The 26,675-nt window shown below is 41.1% G+C and overlaps 1 protein-coding gene across 1 annotated transcript in view; it reads right to left on the bottom strand.

Annotated features, from left to right (window-relative positions):
- Positions 1-26,675, bottom strand: part of LOC126263744 (lysosomal acid glucosylceramidase-like) — a 229,193-nt gene that overhangs the window by 166,211 nt on the left and 36,307 nt on the right. Inside the window, exon 3 of the mRNA XM_049960927.1 lies at positions 2,487-2,690. Within this exon, the coding sequence (XP_049816884.1) occupies positions 2,487-2,690 (204 nt within the window). The remainder of the gene's footprint in view (positions 1-2,486; positions 2,691-26,675) is intronic.

The following is a 26,675-nucleotide window of genomic DNA, read 5'->3' as shown; positions in this document are numbered from 1 at the left end:
GAACAATTACCAGGCACAGACTACCAGAGCTGTTGCCCAGTAGTTGCACTTATAGACAAGTGTGTGAATGTTTAGTGAAATCTGTAAACTCATATTGCTCTATGTAGGGAACAATGTTGAAATTAGTGGCAATGACATTACAGAGAACCAAGTAATATTTGGTTTATCCATATGATAAAGAACTAGAAAGTTAACAAACCTGTGTGGACTTTTTCATTCATACCTTGAGTGCTACTGAGGGATACTAAATAAGCTTCACATAAATTTCATAGGTTAGTAATTTTTTAATTTACTTTTTTTATTAATTAGTACTTTATTCTGAAAACCAAAGGCATTTTGTAGCTCAGAAGAATTAGGAAAACTGAATTATAATGTCAGTTCTTGGAATTAAACTTTCTTAAAGGTACACATAATGGAAGTATTTTGTGAATGATGGAAATTTTCATTGCAAATAACATTTTAGGTAACGACTTTTCAGAAAAGGTAAACTGCTTACTGGAAAGAGTGAAATCAAGACTTTTGAGTAAGCTATGTCCATTCAGAAATAAAGAATTATTCCCTCACAATATTTTTCTGAGAACGTGGTTTCAGACTTCTCTTCAAGGAATATTTTTACTGAAAAACTACGTAAAGCCTTGGCAGAGCTCAAACACATGAATGAATAATGGATTTTACTGAAATATTGCCCAGCTAAGATTTTTGATATTTTATGTAAAAGTGGTGCATCTACTACCAGTTTTAACAAACCAAGTTCTACGAGTTATTTGGTCAACCAAATCTATGACACATTTTTGGATTAACTGAATATTATAATACCACTTTCTAAAACTAATCTAAACAGGATTCGGAAGGTCCAACAGTACTGATCAACCACAATGTCATGGTCAGCCAATAGGCATCACTGGATACAGATATGGAGGGGCATGTGGTTAGCACACCGATCTCTCTAACACTGTCAGTTTTTGTGACCGGAGCCATTACCTCTGAGACTAGTAGCCCCTCAATTGGCTTCACAAGGGTTGAGTGCACCATGCTTGCCAATAGCACTTGGCATACCCAAATGGTCACCTGTCCAAGTGCTAGCCAAGCCCAACCGTGCTTAAGTTTGGTGATCTGATGGGGACCGTTGTTACCACTGCAGCAAGGCCACTGGCAATACCACTATCACTTGGGTGAAATTTGTTCTGATCTCTCACATAATGTACGCAATTTAAGGTTTTTGCATAAGCACATGATGCACTGATGTACTTTCAAGTTACACATTCTAAATTTATCTATAATGTACAATAACATTTTTGTCCGTTTCCATGTGAAAACATAAAATTACAAAAAGTTTGTCATCCTATAGATATAACTTTATAAGTAAACAAAAACATAAATTAAAGGAAGATTTGCATCTGTAAATGAACTAATTTCCTTCCATTTCATCCACATAACTTATAACAAATGCCATATATATTCAATGAAACTTTTATATAAACTATGCCAAATTATAAGTTATTTCTCATTAAATAAATTTCCTTCATTTAATTCCAAAAACACAGTAAAATTCACCAGAAACAATTACTCTTGATACAAAAATACCATATTTTTCGAGTGTAATTAAACTTTTTCATGTGGAACAGTTTTGAAATCTTCAAATTTGCTTCAGGACTATATAAAACATCTTTTCTAACTGGTTTGATTCTCAGATTTTTCTACATGTGAAAAGATACATTTCTTTATTATATTTTAATTTTATATAAAACCCATATGTCATTATAATAACTAATATGACAAAGAAACTTCTAGAACTACCTGGAAGCCAGTCAAAGATATAATATGAATGCATGCCAAATGACTCATTTGCATTTGAATGAGATGAAGATATTAGCTAGAAAAGTGCAAAATAGTGAGAAAAATTTTATAATAATTATTTAAATAGGAAAGAGGCTTAATATACAGAATAATAGAGAAAAGAGGAAAGAGTAAAAAGTTAACTAAGGAGTAGAATTATGGCAAATGGAGTTAATTCCTCTTGCTAAGCTTCAGTTGGACATGTTCTTGTCAATACGCTTAGGACTTTCCTAGGTAGCAAGTGGTTCAATGTAATGGAAGTGGAAGAGAAGAAGTTTTGTCAACAACAATAAATGAATTTTATGCATTTCCTACATGAGCCACTGCAAAGTGACATCTTTGTACTAGGCTAATTTTTAGATCCATTCTTCAGTCCCAAGTTTGTCTTAAGATTTTTTTCTGATGGTTAATATGGTATATCTTTCACTTCTACCTAAGCTTTGTTTGACTGAAAGAACCAGGTTACAGCATAATTCAGATTCCTTATGAAACTGGAGTTCTACTTGTAATCAGCTGGGAAAGTAGGAAAAAAACTGTACATTACAAATATTCATTCTGATAACATCTTTTCTGAAGGATATAGTACAGTGTGGTACATTATGCAGACACTTGTAAAACTGATAAAGAATTTCCTGGATGTATGTACTTACAAGAGGCACCTTTTCTTGAAGAAAAGGAACCAACGCTCTTCTTAAAGCGGAGGCCATCTTTCGTTGATGTGTACAGTAAATACTTTCCAGATGGAAAGTGTGTTACTGTTTCAAATTCATCACAGTATGTGGCATTGCAGACACATACAATACTGTCATATCCAAAGCTTTTAGGAATGCATTGTGAGTCAGCATTTACTGGCACTGGAACAATAACAAAATTTGAAAAATAAGATTAATACAGTTAGCTGAGATTAAATAATCATAGCATTGGATAATGAATACCTCAGAAACAACTGCTCATCTCCATATGTGTGTAAGCTTAGATTCAAAGGAGGCAGGGAATGAATGAATAAGTCTTATGAAATAAAAATAAAAAATAAAAACTTTATTGTGAAATAAAAACACATCTATCCACTCCATGAGGAATGGTCCAAAACTGATGGCAGTGACTACAGACGGTTATCAGTCCTAGACATAATATACAAGATGTTCTCAAAGCCCTGCTGGAACCCCCAAATGACTATCAACTTTGAGAATATTAGGTGGGTTTCAGGAAAAGAAGATTTTGCTCAGAAAAAATCCTAAGCCTCAAAAACCTCATGACAAACAAAAACTCAAGAGCAAACTCAAATGCTATCACTTTCATTGACTTTCAAAAAGCATACAACTCAATAGACTTCAGATACCTGACCTCTATACTAAAAGAACTAAATCAGACAACAAAATCACAAACATAATCAGAGAATCCTTACCAGCACATACTCCAAAGTTAAATTCAAGGGTGAACTCTCTGACCCTTTCCAGAAAAAACTACTGTATGGCAAGGAGATCCACTCTCCTCATTGCTATTTAACTGCACTATAGAGAAAGTACCCAGAGAGTGGAACATGACAACCCATACTGGAATCCAATTATCAACCAAAAACCAAAGGCATCAAAGTCAACTGTCTAACTTCTGCAGGTGATGTGGTCCTAATAGCCAAGTCCTTTGAAGAAGGGTGGAAAAACGGGGTGTGTCTCAAAATCTCTTTTGAAAAGACCAAAAGAATGACAAACATAAAAAGCCACTGAAACATATATATTATTATTATTATTATTATATTTTTTTTTTTAGTCTACTGACTGGTTTGATGCGGCCCGCCACGAATTCCTTTCCTGCGCTAACCTCTTCATCTCAGAGTAGCACTTGCAAGCTACGTCCTCAATTATTTGCTTGACGTATTCCAATCTCTGTCTTCCTCTACAGTTTTTGCCCTCTACAGCTCCCTCTAGTACCATGGAAGTCATTCCCTTATGTCTTAGCAGATGTCCTATCATCCTGTCCCTTCTCCTTATCAGTGTTTTCCACATATTCCTTTCCTCTCCGATTCTGTGTAGAACCTACTCATTCCTTACCTTATCAGTCCACCTAATTTTCAACATTCGTCTATAGCACCACATCTCAAATGCTTCGATTCTCTTCTCTTCCAGTTTTCCCACAGTCCATGTTTCACTACCATACAATGCTGTACTCCAGAAGTACATCCTCAGAAATTTCTTCCTCAAATTAAGGCCGGTATTTGATATTAGTAGACTTCTCTTGGCCAGAAATGCCTTTTTTGCCATAGCGAGTCTGCTTTTGATGTCCTCCTTGCTCCATCCGTCATTGGTTATTTTACTGCCTAGGTAGCAGAATTCCTTAACTTCATTGACTTCGTGACCATCAATCCTGATGTTAAGTTTCTCGCTGTTCTCATTTCTACTACTTCTCATTACCTTCGTCTTTCTCCAATTTACTCTCAAACCATGCTGTGTACTCATTAGACTGTTCATTCCGTTCAGCAGATCATTTAATTCTTCTTCCCTTTCACTCAGGATAGCAATGTCATCAGCGAATCGTATCATTGATATCTTTTCACCTTGTACTTTAATTCCACTCCTGAACCTTTCTTTTATTTCCATCATTGCTTCCTCGATGTACAGATTGAAGAGTAGGGGCGAAAGGCTACAGCCTTGTCTTACACCCTTCTTAATACGAGCACTTCAATCTTGTTCGTCCACTCTTATTACTCCCTCTTGGTTGTTGTACATATTGTATATGACCCGTCTCTCCCTATAGCTTACCCCTACTTTTTTCAGAATCTCGAACAGCTTGCACCATTTTATATTGTCGAACGCTTTTTCCAGGTCGACAAATCCTATGAAAGTGTCTTGATTTTTCTTTAGCCTTGCTTCCATTATTAGCCGTAACGTCAGAATTGCCTCTCTCGTCCCTTTACTTTTCCTAAAGCCAAACTGATCGTCACCTAGTACATGCTCAATTGTCTTTTCCATTCTTCTGTATATTATTCTTGTAAGCAGCTTCGATGCATGAAGCTGTTAAGCTGATTGTGCAATAATTCTCGCACTTGTCAGCTCTTGCCGTCTTCGGAATTGTGTGGATGATGCTTTTCCGAAAGTCAGATGGTATGTTGCCAGACTCATATATTCTACACACCAACGTGAGTAGTCATTTTGTTGCCACTTCCCCCAATGATTTTAGGAATTCTGATGGAATGTTATCTATCCCTTCTGCCTTATTTGACCGTAAGTCCTCCAAAGCTCTTTTAAATTCCGATTCTAATACTGGATCCCCTATCTCTTTTAAATCGACTCCTGTTTCTTCTTCTATCACATCAGACAAATCTTCACCCTCATAGAGGCTTTCAATGTATTCTTTCCACCTATCTGCTCTCTCCTCTGCATTTAACAGTGGAATTCCCATTGCACTCTCAATGTTACCACCGTTGCTTTTAATGTCACCAAAGGTTGTTTTGACTTTCCTGTATGCTGAGTCTGTCCTTCCAACAATCATATCTTTTTCGATGTCTTCACATTTTTTCTGCAGCCATTTCATCTTAGCTTCCCTGCACTTCCTATTTATTTCATTCCTCAGCGACTTGTATTTCCGTATTCCTGATTTTCCCGGAACATGTTTGTACTTCCTCCTTTCATCAATCAACTGAAGTATTTCTTCTGTTACCCATGGTTTCTTCGCAGCTACCTTCTTTGTACCTATGTTTTCATTCCCAACTTCTGTGATGGCACTTTTTAGAGATGTCCATTCCTCTTCAACTGTACTGCCTACTGCCCTATTCCTTATTGCTGTATCTATAGCGTTAGAGAACTTCAAACGTATTTTGTCATTCCTTAGTACTTCCGTATCCCACTTCTTTGCGTATTGATTCTTCCTGAATAATGTCTTGAACTTCAGCCTACTCTTCATCACTACTATATTGTGATCTGAGTCTATATCTGCTCCTGGGTACACATTACAATCCAGTATCTGATTTCGGAATCTCTGTCTGACCATGATGTAATCTAATTGAAATCTTCCCGTATCTCCCGGCCTTTTCCAAGTATACCTCCTCCTCTTGTGATTCTTGAACAGGGTATTCACTATTACTAGCTGAAACTTGTTACAGAACTCAATTAGTCTTTTTCCTCTTTCATTCCTCGTCCCAAACCCATATTCTCCTGTAACCTTTTCTTCTACTCCTTCCCCTACAACTGCATTCCAGTCGCCCATGACTATTAGATTTTCGTCCCCCTTTACATACTGCATTACCCTTTCAATATCCTCATACACTTTCTCTATCTGCTCATCTTCAGCTTGCGACGTCGGCATGTATATCTGAACTTTCGTTGTCGGTGTTGGTCTGCTGTCGATTCTGATTAGAACAATCCGGTCACTGAACTGCTCACAGTAACACACCCTCTGCCCTACCTTCCTATTCATAACGAATCCTACACCTGTTATACCATTTTCTGCTGCTGTTGATATTACCCGATACTCATCTGACCAGAAATCCTTGTCTTCCTTCCACTTCACTTCACTGACCTCTACTATATCTAGATTGAGCCTTTGCATTTCCCTTTTCAGATTTTCTAGTTTCCCTACCACGTTCAAGCTTCTGACATTCCACGCCCTGACTTGTAGAACGTTATCCTTTCGTTGATTATTCAATCTTTTTCTCATGGTAAATGGTAACCTCCCCCTTGGCAGTCCCCTCCCAGAGATCCGAATGGGGGACTATTCCGGAATCTTTTGCCAATGGAGAGATCATCATGACACTTCTTCAATTACAGGCCACATGTCCTGTGGATACACGTTACGTGTCTTTAATGCAGTGGTTTCCATTGCCTTCTGCATCCTCATGTCGTTGATCATTGCTGATTCTTCCGCCTTTAGGGGCAATTTCCCACCTCTAGGACAAGAGAGTGCCCTGAACCTCTATCCGCTCCTCCGCCCTCTTTGACAAGGCCGTTGGCAGAATGAGGCTGACTTCTTATGCCGGAAGTCTTTGGCCGCCAGTGCTGATTATTTATCAAAATTTAGGCAGTGGCGGGGATCGAACCCGGGACCGAAGACGTTTTGATTATGAATCAAAGACGCTACCCCTAGACCATAGGTGAAACATATTACACTGTGAGAAAAAAAGCCAGACATGAAAGAATTCAAGTGTGAGTACCTTGAAGAATGTATATGTGGAATGCTCTCCAGAAAAAGGCAATTGAATATAGAAGAAATAAAGTTGAACTGGCCTTCCAACTTAATAAAAACAAATATTACAAAAACTCCTTTTCGTGGAATGTAACAATAAGATAGAACAGCATGGTTATCAAACTGGGAACTGTACATGCAGCTAAAACACTGTCCATTGCCAACCATGACTCAGCTGAAAGACTTGAGATCATCCATGGTAACACATTTGTATACTCCTTAATATGCTGCCCAGAGAGTAGTTGAAATGTTGCTGCTCAAGCCTGTCCCAGTATTGAATGGAGACCTTCCTTAACTCATTATGTGTGTGAGGAGAGTTTTTGTGATGACACAGTCACACTGAAAGTTTCAATTGATCTTAAACATGTTCAGTTGGGTTAATGACAGCAAAATCCACAAGCCACTTCATTTGATTAATTCTTGCCTCCAGGAGAGAGCAATGTGCTTCAGCATTATTGTCTTAAAAAAGATGAAACCTTCACTGATATGTTAACTCTAGGGACAGACATTTGGTTGGGTGAACTCATTCGGATACTGCGCAATGCTCAAATTACCCTCAAAAGTGATGAAAACCATCCAATATCCATACATGATGTTGCCAGAATGAGATTTTCACTCTGCAGTGGAGTGTGCGCTGATATGAAACTTCCTGGCAGATTAAAACTGTGTGCCCTACCTTCCAAACTGGCAGAAGTAAAGCTGTGAGTACCGGGCGTGAGTCGTGCTTCGGTAGCTCAGTTGGTAGAGCACTTGCCCGCGAAAGGCAAAGGTCCCGAGTTCGAGTCTCGGTCGGGCACACAGTTTTAATCTGCCAGGAAGTTTCATATCAGCACACACTCCGCTGCAGAGTGAAAATCTCATTCTGGAAACATCCCCCAGGCTGTGGCTAAGCCATGTCTCCGCAATATCCTTTCTTTCAGGAGTGCTAGTTCTGCAAGGTTCGCAGGAGAGCTTCTGTAAAGTTTGGAAGGTAGGAGACGAGGTACTGGCAGAAGTAAAGCTGTGAGTACTGGGCGTGAGTCGTGCTTCGGTAGCTCAGTTGGTAGAGTACTTGCCCGCGAAAGGCAAAAGTCCCGAGTTCGAGTCTCGGTCGGGCACACAGTTTTAATCTGCCAGGAAGTTCCATACATGATGTTGTTGCTATTGTTGCTGTGGTCTTCATTTCAAAGTCTGATTTGATGTAGCTCTTTGTGCTATTCAGTCCTACTTCATCACTGCATAGCTATTGCAACCTACATCCACCAAAACCATCTAACTGCAGTCTTTCTATACAATTTTTATCCCACACACTTCCCTCCATTAGCAAATTTCTGATTCCCTGGCACCTTAATGTGTGTCCTAAGAACTGATCCCTTCTTTTAGTTAAGGTACACCATAAATATCTTTTCTCACTAGTTCAATTCAGTACCTCTTCAGTAATTATGTTATCTAACCAGCTAAATATCTGTAGCACCATGTTTTAAAAGATTCCATTCTCTTCTTGCCTGAACTGATTACTGTGCATATTTCACTTCCATATAAGACTAGATGGTAGATAAAAATAAAAAAAAAAACACTTTCTAACATTTAAATTTATATTTATCATTAAAATACTTAACTTTTTCAGAAAATATTTTCTTCATATTGCCAGTCTGCATTTTGTAACTTCTGTATTTTGGCCAAACAACTGATGTTGGTACCTACACAGCTAGGTGCATTTAACAGGTGGCCGCAGGCTGCTAAATTTCTGAAGATGCTCACAGGTGATGGAAAACTGGTAATAATGGAAATTATATATGACTTGTGCATGCTCCACAATTTTGTGCCTGTAATCATATGCCAGAGTACTGTGAGCTAACACAGCTTCTCATATGAATGTGCTTGTTTTAAATTTCATCAGTGCTCTTAGCTTCAACTCCTCTACTTCATATGTGTTTATCTATTTATCAGACACAGTTCCATGCTTTATTAGCTGTGTAAAGCATAGAACTGCTGTTTGCATAGTGCCTGGTGTTTGTTATATGTTTGAAGAGCCCCTTGTAATCCCTCAGTAGAGTGATAGTTTTCATAACAATAGTAGCATATCAGAGTACTGTGAGTTGATACAGCTGCTCGCAAGAAGATACTTATTTTAAATTTCATCGGTACTCTTCAGCTTTAACTTTTTTTTCATGTATGATTTTGACTTCATCAGGGCATCTTTAGGAACTGTGATTGCTGTGTTCAGTTGCGAGCTGAGATGGTGAACCTAGGTCACTCATAGATCCAAGCAGTGATAGCTTCAGTCATGCAGCTTGCACTGAAGTTCACACGTCACCCATGTTCAAGCGTGGAATCACTGGTAGTTGGGAGCTTCAACATCAGTCACATAATGGGGCCCTTTAGGGATATGGCTGCCAATAACGGGAAGGACATGAGTGTGAACTCTGTGTGCCTAATGGGTGGAGTAGTTCTGGATGTGGAGTGGGTGCTTCCATGTGCCATTAACAGCACAGAGTGCAGCCAACTGCAGGTGCAGGCTTGTGTCAATACTAACAATGTGTGTCACTTTGGATTGGGAGAGACTCTCTCTGTTCAGTGGCTAGCTGAAGTAATAAAGATCGCCAGTCTTGCTTGTGAGACAAAGGCGGGGTTCACCATCTGTGGCATCATTGACACAATCAACTGTGATCCTTTGGTACAGAGCCGAGTGGAGGACCTGAAGCAGAGGTTGTGTATGCTGCAGATTCCTCAACTTGCACCATATGATTGTGAGTTTCCAGGTTCTGCTAAATAGGTCAGGGTTCCACAACACACAGCAAGCAGCTACATGGGTAGCAGTGGTTGTTAGGTGAGGACTGCACAGTTTTTCAGGTTATGGGGTCTAAGGAAAGGGCTTCAGTTTCAAAGGGTGCAGAACAAACACAGGAAGAGGGTGGACATTAACTGATGGGAAAAAAGCAACACCAAAAAATAATTAATGTTGGGTAATGAAATTTTGTGATTACATTTGTCCCGATAACATATTTAATAAATTAATATAGCAAAATCACAAATTATTGTAAGTGTGAGATAAGCCATTGCAAGTGTGAAATGCTGGTAAACTAATAACCAATGTAACTGCCTGAGTGTTGAGTGAAAGCATGCAAACATGCATGCATTGTGTGTTGTACAGGTGCCAGATGTCAGTTAGTGCGATGGAGGTACACGCCTGCAGCAGTTGGTTGGTCAATATAGGGACAGTTAATGTTCTCTGTGACTGATCCTGGGGTTGTTGTATTATGATGTCCCATATTTGCTCAATTGGAGACAGATCTGGTGACCAAGCAGGCCATGACAACGTGTCAATATTCTGTATAGCATATTGGGTTACAACAGCGGTATGTGAGTGAGTTATCATGTAGGAAAACACACCCTGGAGTTCTGTTCATGACTGGCAGCACAACAGGTTGAATCACCAGACTGTTGTACAGATTTGGAGTCAGAGACCAAGGGATAACCACGAGAGCGCTGCTGCTGTCACACAAAATTGCACCCCCAACCATACCTCCAGGTGTAGGCCCAGTGCATCTAGCACACAAACAGGTTGGTGGCAGGCCCTCAACTGGCTTTCTTGTAACCAACACATGGGCATCATGACACCAAGGCAGAACCGGCTTTCATCAGGAAACACAACAGAACTCCACACTGCCATTCAATGAGCTCTTGTTTGATACCACTGAAATCATAAATGACAGTGGTTTGGGGTCAGTGGAATGTACACTACAGGGCATCTAGCTTTGTGCTGTCCTTCAAGTAACCAAATTGTAACAGTTTGTTGTGTCACTGAGGTGCCAACAGCTGCTCAAATTGCTGCTGCAGATGCAGTACGATGTGCCAGAGCCATAAGCTGAACACCTTGGTCTTCTGTCTTGGTACTGCCATGCGACTGTCTGGAGCCTGCACTTCTTGTGACTGTACATTCTTGTGACTGACACTGCCAGCAGTCATGTACAGTGGCTACATTCCCAACAAGTCTTTCTCCAATATCACTGAAGGAACATCCAGCATCTCATGGTCCTATTGCACAAACTGGTCTTTGTCACCTTACAGGCATTCTTGACTAACATCAACTTACCACGTCCAGTCTGTTGTAATTAGGCTTACTTAATGCAGTGACCATTATTCCAATTCAGTGCCACTCCCAGTGTATTTGGGAGCCAAGGGTTTCTGGTGTACACTTCTCTTCTCGGAATGTGCTTATTTGGTGCAGTTCTAGCAGGGTGCAAAAAATCTCTGTGAAAAGAATGTAGTTTGACGGTAGTGCCATTGTGTGTATTGTATGTGAGTGTTTCCTATAATATATTTATCAAGAATGACAATATGTTTGTTTTAAATCAACTGCCCACCCCTGTCCATGTGTCAATATTCACTGCACATGTAGAAATTACAACAGGTTATAGGCCAAGTGCACAGGTGTGGTGAGTCTATTTGAGTTCAATGAAAGAAGAACTCTAGGTACAAGAACTGACAAAGATGACATACCTAAATTCTACCTCAGCTGATGACAAAGAAAAGAATTCAGAATGATGGAACCACCTGTGAAGACTGATCGCCTGCGAAGCAATAACTATTTTGCATGGTCAGTTCATGTTTGCTCTTTGATACAACATCATGAGGCACGGGATGCCATAGAACCCAGATCTGAAACACATTACAATCAGTTGGATGTAGAGAAAAAGAAGAAAAATGACAGGGCCTTGTCCATCATTCTAATGTTGTTTGAAGGTTGCTACCTAGAGTTGATTGGCATTCTAAAACTAGCAAAGAAAGTGTGGGAGACATGGAAAAAATTCACTGTAAGAACCACCTACTTAACACTATAACCAGGATGAGGGACTTAGTAAATATGAAGAAAGAAGGCGATATGACTATGGATGACTATGCAAAAAAGATACTAGCTGCCAAAAGATTACTGAAGCAAGTGGGCTTTACCTTTGAAGACAAAATAGTTGCAAGCTTCATGCTTCTATGACTGCCTCTGGAGAAGTATGAAGGCACCATTAGAAGGTTAGAAAGAGATGAATACAGACTGACCACAGACCTTGTCAGCAACAGACTAGAATTAGAAGAGAAGCAGCTGGAACCAGATTCAAAGTCCACAAACAGCTGAGAAGAAGCCAAAGCACATGCAGCACAGGGTGGAGGTAATAAACAATACAAGTTTTGCTGGACCCACTGCAAACATCATAAACAAAACCAAGAAGGTGAGAAGAACACAACCAGTACAAACAGACTATGTTTTTGCTGTGATGAAGCAGGAAACATTGCCAAAAAGTGCCCACATTTCCATGGAAAACAAGGAGGTGGTGCACCAAGCAAGCAGAATAGTCCCAAGAAATCAGCATACAGAGCAAATGGATCCAAGCTCAACAGTGTTGAGAAATATCCAAATAGTGAAGACCCAAGTGCAAGTTCAAAGGAAGATGATGAAATAGTGGGCATGACAGTGACCAAAAGTTGAGGAGATGCTGATGGAAGCATGTGTGTTCTGGATTGAGGAGTATTACAACATTGATTAGTCAACAAGAGATACTACAGGACTTAGAGACAGGCAACTTTGGAGAAGTGAAACTGGCCGATGGGGAAGTTACTAAAATGAATGGTAAGGGACGTGTTGTCATGTAAGCAGAAAAGTCATGTCGGGGTAAATCAATCCAACTAATTGAAGTGCTTCTGGCGGTAGAACTGCATGGGAACTTGTTGTCTGTTAAACAAATGTACAAGAAAGGAATGTGCATTAGATTCAAAAATGGTGATGTTAATGTATCTATTGGTAAGGAGATGGAAGTGTTGAGTAGAAGATCATCAGTCAGTGATGTCAATTTAGTGCAGTGTGAATATTACAATGTGAAAAACAATACAGAGATGTCCCACAATGACAAAACACATCAACCAGTGGAAAATGGAGCAACACCCAGATGGGCAGAAATTTTGTGGCACTAAAGACTTGGACACAGAGAAGCTTAATCCAAAGTATGTGGAGTCTCTAAGTAAAAAGAAAAACGTGAAGTGTGTGTGTAAGCAAATATGAAAAGACCGTCTTTCAGACCAAGCCAAATTACTACTGAAAATGTTCTAGAAGTGTTACATAATGATGTGGGCTATATTAGACAGACCTCCTTAGGTGGAGCACATTACTATGATACTTAACTAGATGATCACTCGAGATATTTGGAAAGTGCTAAAGCATTAAAGTGATGTTTTTGACTCTTTTATGGAATTTAAGGAATGTGAAGGGTGTGAGACAGGGAGAAAACTACAAAGTTTCCAATTGGACAATGAGACTGAGTACATCAACAGCAAATTTGGCTAAATGGCTCTGAGCACTATGGGACTCAACATCTTAGGTCATAAGTCCCCTAGAACTTAGAACTACTTAAACCTAACTAACCTAAGGACATCACACATACCCATGCCCGAGGCAGGATTCAAACCTGCGGCTGTAGCAGTCCCGCGGTTCCGGACTGCAGCGCCAGAACCGCTAGACCACCGCGGCCGGCAACAGCAAATTTGAACAGTTGTTCAAGGAAGGGGGCATATTACACTGGAAAAGCACAGTTTACTCCCCCCTTCCACAGAAAAGCCGAGCACATGAATAAAACATTTATATCCATTGTGATGTGCCTACTATTAGAAAGTAGTTTGCCCAACACCTTTTGGGGAGAAGCTCTGATGTTAGCCTGCTACATCCAAAATAGATGCGCAACGAGATCTCTTGGTGGAAAAATCCTGTATGAAGTCTGAAAACAAAGAACTTATTAAAGAAGTCTTGAAACTGCTCAAAGTGTTTGGCTGCAGAGCCTGGACAAGCACATTGACATCTGACAAGCTTGGGAAACAGGCAGAAGTATGTGTTTATCTTGGAGTAGAAGCAGGATCAAAAGGATATTGTCTGTAGAGCTATGGACAAAGAAAAATTCTTTTGAGAAGAGATGTCATATTTGACAAGATAGTATTCCCTCTAAAGGCTACAGTAAACAAAGAACTCTGTCTTCCACGGAAAGTAATCACGAAGCAGATGGCTACAGCTGATCTACATAGCAATGAATTGACAGCAAAAACGCCAGTATGGTGTGGTTGAGCTTTCCTGATCTATCAACGGAGGGCAACAACACACCACCGAGGGGAGCAGAAACAGTAGCAGATGATGCATTTGAGTCAACAGCAGTTTGAGGAGATGGGAGCCAATCCAGGGTTGGTGAAGAAGATGGATACTTTACCAAAGGCAGTGCAGTTATCAGCAGTGGGGATAGTGATATGTGTGAGGAGTGTAATACCATGTTAGAAAGTGAGATTTATAGTGCAAATATTGAAGTAGGATTACAACGGTTTTCATGTCTGGGGAAACCAAAGAAGTGTGGTTTGTGTCACCTTTTTTTTTCCTATCACGCATCAAGTGAATATATCTGATCCAACATCAGTAGAAGAGGCTTTAGCCACAGTTCGCTTGGACAAGTGGTGTACAGCCATTGAGTCAGAGATGAGCAGCCTGAAACTTGAAACTTCCTGACAGATTAAAACTGTGTGCTGTACCAAGACTCAAACTCGGGACCTTCGCCTATCACGGGCAAGTGCTCTACCAACTGAGCTACCCGAAGGTCCCGAGTTCGAGTCTTGATCCAGCACACAGTTTTAATCTGTCAGGAAGTTTCATATCAGCACACACTCCATTGCAGAGTGAAAATCTCATTCCAGCCTACAACGTGGCGACAGATCAAAACCAGATCGTCTTATAGGAAGTAAGTGGGTGCTCACTACAAAGAGAAACAGAGAAAGTGAGATAACTAAATTTAAAGCAAGGGTAGTAGCTCTGGGTTATAGCCAGATATTCTGAGTAGATTATTGGGAAAGCTAGAGTCCAGTAATGAGATGAAGTACCTTGAAGATTCTGACAGCAATTGCAGTACTCAGGCCGTGGAAAATCAAACACATTGATGTAGAAACTGCTTATCTCAATAGCCCCTTAAGTGGCACCATTTTCATGGAACAACCAAAATTGTTTAGTGTGGGTAATAAAGTGTGTTTATTGAAGAAGAATTTGTACAGGCTTCACAAAGCAAGTAAGAATTGAAATGATTTTTTTCTGGTTTCTAATGAAAAAGTTAGGTTTGAAACAATGTGAAAAGGACCCTTTCGTATTATTCTCTAATCTTTTGATCATTGGGATTCATGTTGATGATGTGGTTGTAACACGTGAGGAAGAGAGGATTTAAAAATTCAAGAATGTTTAGAAATCTAACATTAGCGTTAAAGAAAGGGATGACATGTTGTTTATTTTAGGACTTAAGCTAGAGTGGTCTCAACAGCAAATGAAATTAAACCATACTAGTTACATTCAGCAACCACTGAAAGAGCTTAAAATGCATGACTACTAGGACATAGCTACACCATGTAATGAAAACCATTTGGTGAAGGTGAGAATGACGTGCCATTTGACTAAAAATTGTACCAAAAGGCTGTGGGTTGTTTGTTGTATATATCCACAAGTACTCGACCTAATATTGCCTTTATTGCAGGAAGGTTGAGTCAGTTCAAATCTAAACCAAGTGTTTCTAACTGGGCCAGAGTAAAAAGGGGGTTTCGCTTCCTGCAGCAAACTGAAGATATAAGCTTATATTTCAACACCAGCTGTAATGATCCTAGTGCATTCAGCGATGTTGAACGGGCAAATGACCCAGCGAATACTAAGTCTGTAACAGGGTACACAATTTTGGGAGCTGGAGCAGCAATCAGCTGGAAGAGTAGAAGGCCATCTATTGTAGCCACCTCCACAGTAGAAGCTAAATTACATTGCAATATTTGAGACATGTAAGGAGGTAGAATGGTTTGCAGTTTTTAAAATGACAGCAAGTATTCTGAACTTGTTAGACCACCCTGCAGATCAATTCTGACAACAGACGTGCCATTGAGGTTACTAAGAAAAAGGCGGTATCAGAAAGAACCAAACATTTGCGTGTGCGTTAACGTGAAGTCAGGCAGGCTGTCTTGGCTGGATTTCTAGTGTATGCTTCTCTTCTCTGTATGTGCTTCTTTCGTGCAGTTCGAGTAGGGCGCGAAAAACGTGTGTGAAAAGAAAGTAGCGTGACGGTAGTGCCATTCTGTGTACTGTAGGTGTATGTTTTGTGTAATAACATTTTATCAAGAATGATGTGTGTGTTTTAATTCAGCCGCCCACCCCCGTCCATGTGTCAATACCTGCTGCACACGTGAAAATTACAACACAGTCTCAAAGGTAACTAATGCCCAAGACCGGTACAGTGTGTATTTAAAGCGGAACTGATTTCCATCTTCATAGAGGCACTTCTGGCGCTATGTGACTGACGCGAAATTTCAATAGGTAACATGTATCCGATGTACGAGGGCGGTTCAGAAAGTAACCTCCGATTGGTCACAGTGCGGGTTGTGGGGTGAGTAGCGACGCCATCTGTGCGTTCACGCACTCAACAGGTCAGTCGGCATCAAGCCGTGGTCGAGTGAACGTCGTACCTGCGCTAGTTTAGTTTTTGTGGCAGTTTGAAATGTGTGCTGCAATAAAAACCCCGCCAAATGTGAAGTGCGTGCTGTCATAAGGTTTTTTACAGCCAAAGGATATTCTGCAGCAGCTATTCAACGTGAGCTTTGTGCCGTGTACGGACCAAGAGTTATGAGTGAAGGAGTTGTCCGTGAATGGGTACGTTTATTTAAAAGTGGACGAGAAAACGTTCATGATGAAGAGAGGAGTGGTAGACCATCATTGGTGACTGACGAACTCGTTCAGACAGTTGATGCAAAAGTTCGTGAAAATCGACGTTTCTCAATGTCGGAGTTGTCTACTGGTTTTCCACAGATTTCTAAGACTCTCTTGTACGAGATAGTGACAGCAAGATTGGGTTACCGTAAGTTCTGTGCACGATGGGTGCCCAAAATTCTTACCGACCACCACAAAACTCAAAGAATGGCCTCTGCATTAGACTTTCTGTCACATTATGAGGACGAAGGAGAACCATTGTTAAACAGAATCGTGACCGGTGACGAAACCTGGATTAAGTACGTGAACCCTGAGACAAAAGAACAATCAAAGATGTGGGCACATTCAAATTCGCCTACCAAACCAAGAAAAGCCTCGCAAGATTTTTCTGCCAGAAAACTGATGGCAACGGTGTTTTGGGATGCCAAAGGGGTGTTGTTGGTTGAATTCATGGAACATGGTACGACCATTAATCAAGACGTGTACTGTGAAACAATAAAAAAGTTACGACGGGCTATACAGAACAAACGCCGTGGTATGCTGACTTCCGGTATCGTTTTTTTGCACGATAACGCCCGTCCTCACTCTGCTCGCAGAACAACGGCCCTTCTTGAGTCCTTCAAGTGGGACGTTATCAACCATCCACCTTACAGCCCAGACCTGGCGCCAAGTGAGTATCACCTCTTCATGCATTTGAAGAAATGGCTCGGGTCACAGCGGTTTGATGACGACGAAGAGCTCAAAGATGCGGTCACAGGCTGGCTCCAGGCACAAGCGGGTGATTTTTATGCAGAAGGAATTTCAAAGCATGTGAAGAGATACGATAAGTGCCTCAATCGCTATGGAGACTATGTAGAAAAATAGTGTAAAGATGTAGTTGTAAGATGTATATATTAAAATATTTTTATTTAACTTGGTGTATTTTTTTAAATCAACCGGAGGTTACTTTCTGAACGGCCCTCGTAGAAATATGCGTAAAAACTTTCGTTTATGTCACACGCAACTCCTTCGAGGTGATGCGATTTTTTTCCGCCAGTGTAGCAACAAACAGTATGATGCACCCTATTTGCTCCGGATTACTTCTCAGGATGACAAATATGTTTTCGCAACCATTTACGTTTCGAGTGGGCTCTTGAACTAACTTTCAAAAAAAATTTCTGAGAATGCGTTCAGTACGATTTCGGACAACGTTTTATGCAGACCGCAGACTTAAATCATGTACTTTCGCCAAAATATCGAGGGTAGATTGGAATCACCACGAACTATAATTGTATAAGTATGAGTTGGCTATCTATTGGAAATTAAACTCAAATTTTCTTTGAACTTTTCAGAAACTGTATCATCTGAATCGAGGGATCGGTAAAAGGAACCAATTATCAATTTATTCCAGGTGTCAACTATAACACCTACCCACACTAAATCACGGGAACTATCTACTTCACTAGGATGTAAACTACTTCTGACATCAATAAGCACTCCACTCTGTTTAATCTATCCTTTCTGAACGCGGTTTGGTCCTTCCTAAAAATTTCAGCTGAACGTAATTCCGGCTTTAGTTAGCTTTTCGTAGCGTACCTCTAAAGATTTGAGATTCAGTGATTTTTGTTAGCGCATGGAACTCCAGTTCTTCCCCGATACATCTACAACACGTAACTGAATGCATTCTCAGAAAATAATTTCGAAAAGTTAGTTCAAGAGTCCACTCTAAATGTAACTGGTTGCGAAAACATACTTGACATCCTAACAGAGAGCATCGTGATAGATGTAGGGATTAATGTCGTTGTAGCTAAACTGACTTCCAAACCCATCAAAAATAAAACACAAAATGCATGTATTAACAAAAAAAAAAAAGAAAAAATCAGATAAGAATTGGCTTGTCACCTTCCTAAGCGACAGTCTGCGCCTTCCAAGTTGTCTATGTAAGCGTAGACCAGATATGGTCTAAATTCGAAGAAATAGTATCGACGGCAATTGAGAGATATATACCAAATAAATTAACAAAGGATAGTACTGTTTCCCCACGGTAAGCAAAACAGGTCACAGCAGTGTTGCAGAAGCAACGAAAAATCATGCCAAATTTAAAATAACGCAAAATTCTCAAGACTGAAGCAATTTTACAAAAGTTCGAAATTTAGCACGAGCTTCAATGCGAGATATTTTATTAGTTTCCATAACGAAACTCTCTCTAGAAATCACAGAAAACTCAGAGCGATTCTGGCGGTATATAAAGTACCGGTACTCCAGCGATAAGATGCGATCAGTAACTTCACAGCGCGATAACAATGATGTTGATACCAGTGCCACTAAAATACAGTTACTAAACATGGTTTTCCGAAATTTCTTCACAAAAGACGACGAAGTAAATATTCCAGAATTCGAATCAAGGAAAGCTGTCAACTTGAGTAACGTAGAATCAAGCATCGTAAAACACTTATCGTACCCAGTTTGGTCCCTTCCCCCCTCCTTTAAACCAACCAACCAACCACTTATTGTACCAGTAATAAAGGCAACGCCTCCAGTCTCGACTGCATACCAGTCAGGTTCCTTTCCGAGTATGCAGATACTATAGCTCCTTACATGGTACTCATATACAACTGTTCCCTTGTAGAAAGACCTATACCCAAAGACTGGACAGTGGTAAAAGTCACACCAATACCCAAGAAAGAAAATAGGAGTAGCCCGCACAATTACAGACCCGTATCACTAACCTCGATTTGCAGCAGGATTTTGGGACACATACTGTGTTTGAACATTCTAAACAACCTCGAAGAAAACAATTTATTGACAAGTAGCCGACACGGGTTAAAAAAAATCGTTCTTTTGAAACACAACTAGCTCTTTATTCTCATGAAGTAACTAGTGCTATCGACAGGGGATGACAAACTGGTCCATATTTTTAGATTTCCAGAAGGCTTTTGTCAACCTTTCTTCACAAGCGACTTCTAATCTAATTGCGTGGCCATGAAGCATCGTCTCCTTTACTGACAGGATTCAAGATTGTCTCAGGGAGATCACAGTTCGTAAAAATTGACTGAAAGTCGTCGAGTAAAACACAAGTAATATCTGACGTTTCCTCTTAAATTATTTGCAGATCGTCTGTCGTCTGGTAAAGCCATCAAATGATCAAAACGAATTGCAAAATGATTTACATAAGATATCTATATGGTGCAAAAAGTGCAATTGAAATTAAATAATGAAGCGTGTGAAGTCATCCACATGAGTATTTAAAGGATTCCGTTAAATTTGGTTAAACGATAAATAACATAAATTAAAGGCTGTAATTTGAGCTAAATACTTAGGAATTACAATTACGGATAACTTAAATTGGAAAAATTACATGGCTCACTTCGTGGGCAAAGCAAACCAAACACTGATTTATTGGCAGAACACTTAGAAAATGGAACAGGTCTATTAAATAGACTGCTTAATACTACGCTTGTCGGCCCTCTTCTGGAATATTACTGTGCAATGTGGGATCTGCATCAGATAGGATTGACGGAGGACATCGAGAAAGTTCAAAGGAGAATAGCTCTTTCCGTATTATCGCAAAATAGGGGAGAGAGTGGTAGGGATTGGGGTGCAATCATTAAAACAAAGGCAGTTTTCGTTGCAGCAGGACCTTCTCATGAAATTTCAATCAACAGCTTTCTCCTCAGAGCGTGAAAATATTTTGTTGGCGACCACCTTCTTAGGGATAAACGATCATCGTAATAAAATAAGAGGAATCAGAACTCCAGAGAAAGATTTAAGCGATCTCTTTTCCCCACACGCTGTTTGATATTGGAACGGCAGGCACTTAATTATGAATTGCAGAGTAATCATGTAGATGTAGAAACTTGTTTTCAAGGACATTGTAATATTTTATGAGATTTGGCTAAAATATGAAATTTTAACATTATCATATGTATTAATTTCTGCTGAAACTACTTCTTGTTCTGTACTTCAAAGTCTTCGCTTTTCACTGTTGCTTTCAATTTATGGTCAGACAGTTTTCGACGAAAGTCTTTGGACTTCATGAACAAGATAGAGTACATTTTCTATGTTTTGCTTTTGAAAAAGTGTATGCAGTATTTGTGAAATTATGTGCGCTGTTGTAAATTGAAGATTTAATTGTTCAAACAAAGCCAGTGGTAACACCCAAGACCTCTTTTATAGAATATTACACAACAGTAAACTAGTAAAAAACTGCGAATAACTTCTAGTGGGGGGGCAGCTGTCCCCCCCCCCCCCCCCCCCCGCCCCTCGCTGGGTACGCCCATGCCAGGTACCGAAGCCATCATGAAAAGATAATTAGCAAATTATTACTGTAACGTAATGAATCCTACCTTTAACCTAGGAAAGAACTGCAACCAAATGAGACACATTACGCAGCAATGTTATTATGAAGAATTAATTCAAGGAGTTATTGTGGAATATTTAAGGGAGGGTTCATTATGAGACCTTTTTGCCAACTCAGTATTATCATCATTCATCCGGTGCACGATTAACCGACAGCACAGTGCATACCTGATCTGTCTTTCACTATATCCATTCTGACGAAAGGTGACCTCAAGATGAGCTAACTCAGCTGAAAAACTCTCAGAGTCTGAAATGATGTGTGACCTGGAAATCAAGGTCCGAAGTCTCTCTTCACACTGAGCGGGATAGTGACAACTATCAGCCTTTATATACAAGTCTGTTTGAGTAGGCTTCCCATGAAAAGCATGTGCCAACGTACCGGTACCATCAACTCTCCCTCTGACTAACACATCCAGGAAGGGAAGGCAGACATCCACTGAATATTTGCATCGGCTGAATTCAGATATTCTAAAATGGTGTTCAAATTCTCACTGCCATGAGACCAAACAACAGAAGTATGGTCTATACATCTGAAAAAACACACTTGTTTCACAACTACCGACTCCAAGGCACGTTCCTTGAATCCTTCCATAAACAAATTTGGAACTTAAATAGTGGCTACTATTTATTCACAACCAATACAAAAGAGTTACGTGTTTGCACCTGTTACTGTCCTTCAAAGTAGTCACCAGCGTTGTGTAGAACCCGTTGCCAGCGATGTGGAAGGCGTAGTATACTGTTAGCAGAGCCTGTTCTGTTGGTGGTGCGAATGGAGCCTGTCGAATCTCTGTAACAGTTCTGAAGCGAATGCCACGCAGTGGTTCCTTCATCTTCGGAACCAAATCAAAGTCATAAGGACTTAAGTCCGGGGAGTATAGTGAATGGTACAGTACTTCCCAGTCCCATCGACTGAACAGAGCAGCCACAGCTTGCGCTGTATGCGCCCGCGCACTTTCGTGCAAAATGATGTGTGGGTTGCGCAGAAAGTGTCGCCGCTTCTTTCGCATAGCTGGTCGTAGGTGATGCTCTAAAAACGAACAGTAATACTGTGCATTGACGGTCTGCCGTGGGGGAACGTAATGCGTTAGGATGGTGGTGGTGGTTAGTGTTTAACGTCCCGTCGACAACGAGGTCATTAGAGACGGAGCGCAAGCTCGGGTTAGGGAAGGATTGGGAAGGAAATTGGCCGTGTCCTTTCAAAGGAACCATCCCGGCTAATGCGTTAGGATAACACCATCACAGTCGTACACGAGAATCACCATAACTTTCACCATACTGGGGCTCTGACGCACTTTCGTCCTTCGCGGCGACCCATAATAACGCCATTCGTAGGATTGGCGTTTCAGTTTTGGCTCGTACCATGTGGCCCATGTCTCATCCAGTGTTAAGATACGGCGTAAGAAAGCCTCTCCTTCTCGTTCATAGCGCTCCAAGTGCGTCTGATCAGTGTCGTGACGCATCCATTTCTGCATTTGAGTCAAGTCATGCGGAACCCATCGTGATGTAATTTTTCGAAGGCCCAGGCGTTCCTTCAGGATGCGAAGCACGGTCGTATGCGGTAATCCGGTTGGGGGCGGGGGGCGGGGGGGGGGGGGGAGGGGGAGCTCACGAATCGTATGGTGTCGATCACTGTCCACTAAGGCGGCAACAGCATGCACTTCTTCTTCAGAGACGCTAGGACGACCTTCCCGATGCATGTTTGTCACAGTTTGCTGACCTCCGTTGAATGCTTTTACCCAACATGCCACTGTTCTGTACGCCTCTTGAAGACCTTGATGACACTGTCGTGCTGTACGACCTCTGGCACGTTCAATCTTGATCCAACTCCGTTGTTCCTGTTTCGAAAACATAATGAAACCGCTCGCTCCCAAGTAACTGCGTTTCCCTCGATTGTGCGCACGCCGGTGACGTGGGACGGGCGAGTCCATTTGCTCGCAGGTACGGGTATGTCAGCAACATGTGCTATCAGCGACAATAGTAGATTCCATTGCATAGTGCCTCCACAGCAGTGTTGCCACTATTTAAGTTCCAACCTACGCATATCGGTCAGACTGTCAGGACCGTGGAGCATAAGCGTCACACACGCTTACAACAGCCGAAAAAATTGGCAATTGCAGAACATTGTCTTAGCACCGGTCACCCTATAGAATATAACAATACGGAGATTCTGTCATGTATTTCCAGCTATTTGGGTTGTGTTACAAAGGGAAGTAGTTGAAATTAAATTAGCAAGTAACATTGTACATAGAGATAGAGGTTTTTACTACTTTCTCCCTCATCGAAAAAGATGGACGGAGTTAGTGCTACCTGGCCTAACTCACTGTTAACGAGCCATTCATGAAGTCAGCTACTGTAAAAGCGATCGTTAAGACATAGTGGAACCACATGTGAAAATCTATGAAACCAAACAGTGCTCCATGAAATACTTCGCTTCGCCATTGTTGATTATGTAGTATTGCAATGGATAATTTTATTGCCTTACAGTGGGGTAACAGAGAAAATGGTATTCTTCTACCCATAAAATTAAACTTCCATAGCCGGCCAGTGTGACCGAGCGGTTCTAGGCGCTTCAGTCTGGAACCGCGCGACCGCTCCAGTCGCAAGTTCGAATCCTGCCTCGGGCATGGCTGAGTGTGATGTCCTTAGGTTAGTTAGGTTTAAGTAGTTCTAAGTTCTAGGGGACTGATGAAAAATGGTTCAAATGGCTCTGAGCACTATGCGACTTAACTTCTGAGGTCATGAGTCGCCTAGAACTTAGAACTAATTTAACCTAACTAACCTAAGGACATCACACACATCCATGCCCGAGGCAAGATTCGAACCTGCGACCGTAGCGGTCGCTCGGTTCCAGACTGAAGCGCCTAGAACCGCACGGCCATTCCGGCCGGCGGGACTGATGACCTCAGATGTTAAGTCCCATAGTGCTCAGAGCCAAACTTCCATAAGTTAATCTGCCGTGTCTTACATTCGAAATTCAAAAAACAGTTTAATAAATGTTTGAGTTGTTCCCTGTGTGTGACGTCACATGCCTCTTGCAGCACCGGATATAAGCACGGCTCTCACACCTCTGTTTCCTCTTGACGTGTGTGCTGACAGCGTGATAATGTGCTTGTTTCTCATTGCTCGTCTGTTGCATCGAGCGTTGCTTAACCACAGCCTATCCCCCTACTACAAACAACGGCTGAGATATTCGTGGAACAAAACGTACATTCCTGGCTACAACACCGAAAAGGATAATAGAAAACATATTTTTTTTGTACAGAATAACAGGAAGAATACACGATAAAATTTGAAGGTGCTTGAGAACAGTAGGAAGAATACACCATAAAATCTTGAGGAGCATCGACAACAGCTTTGACCTAAGAATGGGCGATTAATTATAGTCAATCGATTAATCATATTTGTTCTGGTAATCGGTTAGGGAAATGCAGATGTTTCTTTCACGTCAATTAACTTTACCTAATCAATTATCATTATCGTTAGTTATTGCATGTTTTTTCGTTTTTCCTTTAATGCATATTGAGTGTTGACTTGTCTATAGCTTAATTACGAAAAAAATGGCACTGAAGCAGTGTGTCCAGTTCTGCGTAGTGTGGTTCAAAAATATCTGGGAGTAGTGGCTTCCTGTGTTCAGTCTGAAAGACTTTTCTAAGGAAGGGGACAGGGGGACAAAGCAACATAGCCGGCCGCGGTGGTCTAGCGGTTCTAGGCGCTCAGTCCGGAACCGCGCGACTGCTACGGTCGCAGGTTCGAATCCTGCCTCGGGCATGGATGTGTGTGATGTCCTTAGGTTAGTTAGGTTTAAGTAGTTCTAAGTTCTAGGGGACTGATGACCACAGATGTTAAGTCCCATAGTGCTCAGAGCCATTTGAACCATTTGAACAAAACTTGTCCCCCTCCCTGGAATCTGTAGTACAGAGTTTTACTCTCATGTTGAGTGGATAACCATCTGTTCTCTGGAATATAATGATATGATAAATTTTTGTGACACACATAAAATTTAGTTCTTATGGCTTGATCTTTTTCGAAACTCACCAAATAATTAATATCAAAATGGCAATTTTCAGAGCCTTGTCCCCCCCCCCCCCCCCTCCGCCATCCTGGAAAAATTTCTGCAAACGCCCATGTATCGCAACAGTATGCCATTTGCCATTCGAGACTTACAGAGACTGGTCCAATCCGACATGTCGATAGAGGCCTTGAAATTTTTTATGCAGGAACAATACAAAGAAAGAAAGACTCCCTCAAAATTTTGGTTGTTAAGACGCATTGCAAGTAGTTAAAAACGTTGAAAACTGGCAAATTCGTTACTGGCCAGGTGCTTTGTGAATTGTACACCCCCTACCGGAGCTGTAGCAGACTGCACATGTGCAACATGGCAGAGACATATCCTTCGCTGACTGTGCATAAGTTATGAGATAACGCGGCTCGATGCGATCGTCATTTGGAAAGAGAATACAGTTATCAGTTATATCTCAGAAACAATTTTCTGCAGTTACTGTTCATTCAAATTTGCTGCTCATTTAATATCTATAGTAATGAACACTTGCTTTTGTGGTAGCATAAAGACATGGATGGCCTCTCCATCAATATTCCAAAGACAAAGGTGATGGCGCAGCCAACTCCTGGCTCCTCCGTTCCTGATTTCAGCGTATCCATTTATGATACACCCTTGGAACAAGTGGACCATTTCCTCTACCTAGAAAGTATAGTCATCTAACTGCTCATCTGGAAAAGGTGTGGAGAATAGATTACGTGCTGCCCATGTATCATTTGGACGTCTTACAAAGCGTGTCTTCCTGAATAAAGACCTAACACTGTACACCAAACTGATGGTGTACAAAGCTGTAGTCATTTCCACCCTGCTATATGGCTGCGAAACCTGGACGTTATATTGCTGTGATCTGAAGAAACTAGAACACTTCAACCAACAGAAGCTAAGATATATCATGAACCTGAAATGGGATGACTTCATATCCAACACGACTGTTCTTGAGAAAGCAAAAATGTATAGCATGGAAGCTCTTATCATTGGGCATCAACTCAGATGGGTCGGACATGTCCAGCGGATGAAAAATGACAGACTTCGACGCCAAATGCTGTACAGCGAAGTGAGCACAGGTAAAAGGCCACGAGGTGCCCCTCTCAAACGTTATAAGGATCAGTACAAGAAAAATCTGAAAAACTTGAACATCGTTCCGAGTAACTGGTCCACAATAGCAGAAGACCGAAGTCGCTGGCGCTCAGTTACCTCAAATGCTCTTCAAAACTTTGAGCTGGAACGTCGAAGAATGGAGGATGACAAACGCCGGAGACGTAAACTCCTCCAGGCTCAGCCACGTCCTCCACCTTCCATCAGCTGTAATGTCTGTGGCCGCCTGTTCCACGCTAGGATTGGATTGCTAAGCCATCAACGACACGTCCGCACCTGAACCGTGACAAAGGAAATCTCAGGAGAGAAATGAAAACTTGGATACGAGTATCAGCCGACGACGACGAAAGGCATGGAGACAGAACTCAGCTAATACTAATTGTGTTTAATGCTTAGTGTCTAGCAGCGTGAAAACCCAGACTTGCTTCTTAAAGTCTGACGATGAAC

Source organism: Schistocerca nitens, chromosome 6, assembly GCF_023898315.1.
Source record: "Schistocerca nitens isolate TAMUIC-IGC-003100 chromosome 6, iqSchNite1.1, whole genome shotgun sequence".
NCBI lineage: Eukaryota > Metazoa > Arthropoda > Insecta > Orthoptera > Acrididae > Schistocerca > Schistocerca nitens.
This window is presented reverse-complemented; position numbering and strand designations above follow the sequence as displayed.